This window comes from Babesia bigemina, scaffold Bbigscaff_76753 (genome assembly GCF_000981445.1).
Source record: "Babesia bigemina genome assembly Bbig001, scaffold Bbigscaff_76753".
Taxonomy (NCBI): Eukaryota; Apicomplexa; class Aconoidasida; order Piroplasmida; family Babesiidae; genus Babesia; species Babesia bigemina.
The window spans coordinates 1-4,822 of NW_012237333.1; the positions used below are offsets into that span (position 1 = coordinate 1).

At 45.6% G+C, this 4,822-nt stretch overlaps 1 protein-coding gene across 1 annotated transcript; it reads right to left on the reverse strand.

Annotated features, from left to right (window-relative positions):
• Window positions 1–3,453, reverse strand: BBBOND_0005670 (hypothetical protein, conserved; the record flags this gene model as incomplete). The annotated part of the gene is made up of 1 exon (XM_012915393.1): window positions 1–3,453. A coding segment is annotated over one exon (3,453 nt), but the record flags the coding sequence as incomplete, so codon positions are not given.
• Window positions 3,454–4,822: the final 1,369 nt, after the last annotated feature.

A 4,822-nucleotide genomic window follows, 5' to 3' on the forward strand; every position in this document is an offset into this window, starting at 1 on the left:
TTTATAATCGCGATCCTCATACTTCTTAGGTTTCGAGAACAACGTTTTAGTGTAATCTTCGACTTTGCTTAGCATCGCGTTGTACCGCAAACCAGCACACCACTTAAGCATCGCGAAAACTGTTGTAGGAGTTTTCGGTGGCGTAAGCCTGACATGGCAAACGTAGTAATAGCTGCGCAGACAGTCCGTCAGTTTATTGATGGCTGCTGTATTTAACATTTGCGTCAGGAAACCCTTAATATTTGCGCCTTGGCATTCGGTCTTATTGCGCAAGGTACCGTCATGGCTGTCTCTTTCAGTGGAAACATTATATCCCCGTTGACCAAAGAATTTTCCGATATCGGTATACAAATTAATTTGCTCCGTACTCCACTCCCTTCCATTATTGCATTTCTCGGTAAGCACTTTAAAGTCATTACTCAGTGTCGCCAGGGAGGTAAGGAACACCTTCGCGCACTTCCTCCCGTACTCGGTTATTTCAGTCTCGTCACCGGCTTTTGCGGGAGATTTAACTGTTTTAGTCTCAGATGACCGCTTATCTTTAACCACCTCATCAGTGAACCTCTCCCCCGAGTACCTGCTGACGTACTGCTTCGCGAGCTCCCCGTGGAACGCCCGGACGCCGGCCTTGACGACGTTGAGCAGCGGGGAGGCCTCGGCGAATTCGGAGGGGGTGAGGCGGTCGAGCTGCGTTTGGAGGTCGGCGAGCTTGCGGGAGACGTCGGCGTGGAAGTGGCGTTGGTCGTGCATTGTGGACAGGAGGGAGGAGAGGGCGTCGGCGAGGGGGGTGAGACGGTCAGGGGAGAGGTCGGGTTGGGATTTTAAGTCAACAAAGAATTTAGTAAAAAACTTATCAAATCTGTCGGCCGATATTTTTAAATCGAGATGGGACATATTTTGTAAAGTCTCTTTTTTAAACGTGTCACTCAGCTTGTTCATCAGTCCCTTGAGGCCGGACGCGGAGTCGGCGGTGATGATGGCTTGGATTTGGGGGATATACGTTGCAATGCTGTTTTGTAAAGCCTTTAACTCGGCTTTCTTTTGCGCATTAAACATTATCTGAACATTTTCTTCCAGCAGAGTAAATGAGCGTCGAACCCTCATTTGCAAATCAATTTTTGCTTCTTGAAGTATCATGTTAGCAGTATCTCTGGCATCTTTCTGAGACTTTTCAAGTTGCGAGATGGCGCTATTGAAGGCCTTATCGGCAGCTTCCACTTTAGGGAGAATAATGTTAATTTTTTCCGAAATCTCTTGAATCTTGCGTTTTAAAGTATCCATGGTGTGAGATGCACTATCGCCAATTTGCCTCACTGCGGTTGGCAATAATTTCAGTTTTTTAAGTTCTTCCTGAATCTCATGTACGGCGAATCGCAAAGCCTGTTCGGATGTATGAAACTGCTTCAACAAATCTTTCACTATGATGCCATTTCTGCCAAACTTATCAACAGCTGCACCAATGGCTGTTTTGGCGGCTTCCTGAATCTGCAAGGCGGCGCCTCGATGGAAAGCGTCAACGGCCTCACCCAGTTTATCTTTGACGCTAGATTTGAATGTTTGGTGCAGTTCGTTGACCATGTTACTCACCTTTTCAATCGCTTCGTCGACTTTTCCGGCTGCGTTTTTCTGGCCTTGTGCGACATTATCTTTTAGTGCATTCTTAAGTCTTTCATCAAGCGTTTTTGCAATCGCTGACACGCTGGTGTATTGACTGATATTCGATGATGTGATCAAATTTCTGATTTCCGTAACTGCGATTCTAGCAGCCGAGTGCACTGCTGTTACAATTGTCTTGACTGCAACTTTAAGATTTACGTTGTTATAAGGAGAGTTTTTATTGACAATGTTTAGCGCATTATTACCCTCCATATACTCCAGCGCATATTCAACTGTCTTCTCAACACTTTCGCTAGTCGTGAGATGAGTCTCAACATAGTTACCGAAATTTTCTAACAACACGACGAGGTCACTAAGGCCCTGAGTATATGAAATCGTTAGTGGCTGAGGTGCACTTTTAAACAGTGTGGTCACATAGTTTCTGAAATAACGGTTAATATGCATTTTAACGTCGAACTGGCGCAGCTTACGTTCTGTTGGATTATTCGCAACATACTGATCAATGTACCCATTAAGCGCCATGTTCCTGTCCACCATATCTTGTACCATTTGCTGAAGCGCCCCCTCGAATTTGTGATTGAATGTTTGAGCGTACATCTCGAGTGCCCGAGCGACACGCTGGAGACCATTGTCGCCAACGGTATTATGAATCTGTGTAGCCTTTTCAGATATGTCTTTTAAGATTAGTTCTATTTTGCTGTTTACTGTTTCTGCTTCATCTACCTCATTTCCTCTTACAATCACATTGTGGAGCCTGCCAATTTCTGCTCCGATGTTTTTCACTAATTCACTAAGCTTGTTCTTGATCTCAGTCTCAAACTTTCTCTCTAAATTATCTGTCGAATTGCCGGATTCATTTGTGGGACCAGTAACATTGGTAAGCGAAGTCAATGCAGTTTCAAGTGCCTGTAACTCACTCCACACTATATTACTATTATTGAGAGCGTCGCTGTTAACTGTTTCTTCAAGATCCTCGATTTGCTTTTTAAACTCCACTAACCCGTACTGTAGATCTACTTCCAGCCCGCCAACCTTATCGTCGACTATTCCAAATTGCATCAAAAGCGTAGAGCCTTCGTTAGCGAACGTACCAATTTCCCTTTTTATTTTGCCAAACATGCTTATAATATCATTCTTATATTTTTTATTAAAACCATCAGAGGCTTCACCAAGTAAATGCTTTGCGAATTGCTGCGCCAGCATTGCAGCACTTCTGATGTACTGCATATGGTTAGACTTCTTTTCTTTTATGCTAGTAATATCATTCTCGATGATTAGAAATTTATCATTTAACGTAACTTGTATTTCCTGTATCTTGGTGTCGATATCCGTATTCAATTGGTCAGGGACCTCCGTAAACTTAGTGCTAAGCTCTTCGACATATTTTACGAAAATATCGTTATTCATTGAGGCCCAGAAATTATGCGCAATCTGTTTTACAAACAGTATTTTCGACAACAGTTTATTGCGGAGGATTTCGTCTATCTCATCTAACGCATTCTCAGCTTCTGCGGCGTCATGGAGATACAGGGTGGAAAAACCACGCCAATTTTCTAATTGTTGAATGATAACATCATCTTCCATATTATTTAGAGCATGATAGTCGATGTACTTTTTCAAACTTTCCAACGGCTCCACCACCTTTCTATGCCTCTCCTCCACCCCCCTCACCCAGGCCTTAATCCCCCGACTGACGGCGGCAATACTACTATCAAAATTTTTTCTATTATATAGCGCTTGTTTAATTATTTTCATTATTTTAGGTAATTCAGTATTGTATTTTTCGAGATTTGTATCATCTTTCACCGCCTCAAGCACACCACTCAAAAATCCCATCACCCCGTCACACAGCCTGTCCAAGTCGGAGTACACAATGCCCTGACCTGTGTAGCCTTTGGACTGAGCGTTGAAGCCGAGGAAAGTCTCGAGGCCAGAGCAAAGGTTATTAAGGATGTTAGTAGGGTTGTTATTTGAGGTATTTTTAAGGTTTTAAATTTTGTCAAATTTCTTGTCAAGCTCCCTAGGCGGCACATGGTCAGGGCAGTGGCAAGAGGTGGAAGAAGGGAGGTGAAGGGTGACAAGGCACAAGTTATGGGCATGGTTTATAGAAGTCATAGCGGTATTATGGCGAGGTAATTCGAGCGATGTAAAGTGGGTTAAGGGGCGATGCAGAGTGGATAAAAAGGCAATGTGGAGTGGATAAAGGAGCGATGTAGAGTGGGTTAGGGAGCGATGTAGAGTGGGTAAAGGAGCGATGGAGAGTGGGTTAGGGAGCGATGTAGGGTGGGTTAAGGGGCGATGTAGAGTGGGTAAGGGAGCGATGTAGAGTGGATAAAGGGGCGATGTAGAGTGGATAAAGGGGCGATGTAGAGTGGTGAAAGGGGCGATGTAGAGTGGATAAAGGGGCGATGTAGAGTGGTGAAAGGGGCGATGTAGAGTGGGTTAAGGGGCGATGTAGAGTGGGTTAAGGGGCGATGTAGAGTGGGTTAGGGAGCGATGTAGGGTGGGTAAAGGGGCGATGTAGATGGATAAAGGGGCGATGTAGAGTGGGTTAGGGAGCGATGTAGAGTGGGTAAAGGGGCGATGTAGAGTGGATAAGGGGCGATGTAGAGTGGATAAGGGGCGATGTAGAGCGGGTTAAGGGGCGATGTAGAGTGGGTAAAGGGGCGATGTAGAGTGGATAAAGGGGCGATGTGGAGTGGATAAAGGAGCGATGTAGAGTGGGTAGAGGAGCGATGTAGAGTGGGTTAGGGAGCGATGTAGAGTGGATAAAGGAGCGATGTAGAGTGGATAAAGGAGCGATGTAGAGTGGGTAAAGGAGCGATGTAGAGTGGATAAAGGAGCGATGTAGAGTGGGTAAAGGGGCGATGTGGAGTGGATAAGGGGCGATGTGGAGTGGATTAAGGGGCGATGTAGAGTGGATAAAGGGGCGATGTCGAGTGGGTAAAGGGGCGATGTAGAGTGGGTTAGGGAGCGATGTAGAGTGGATTAAGGGGCGATGTAGAGTGGACAAAGGGGCGATGTAGAGTGGGTAAAGGGGCGATGTAGAGTGGATAAAGGAGCGATGTAGAGTGGATAAAGGGGCGATGTAGAGTGGTGAAAGGGGCGATGTAGAGTGGGTTAAGGGGCGATGTAGAGTGGATAAGGGGCGATGAAGAGTGGGTAAAGGGGCGATGAAGAGTGGGTAGAGGAGCGATGTAGAGTG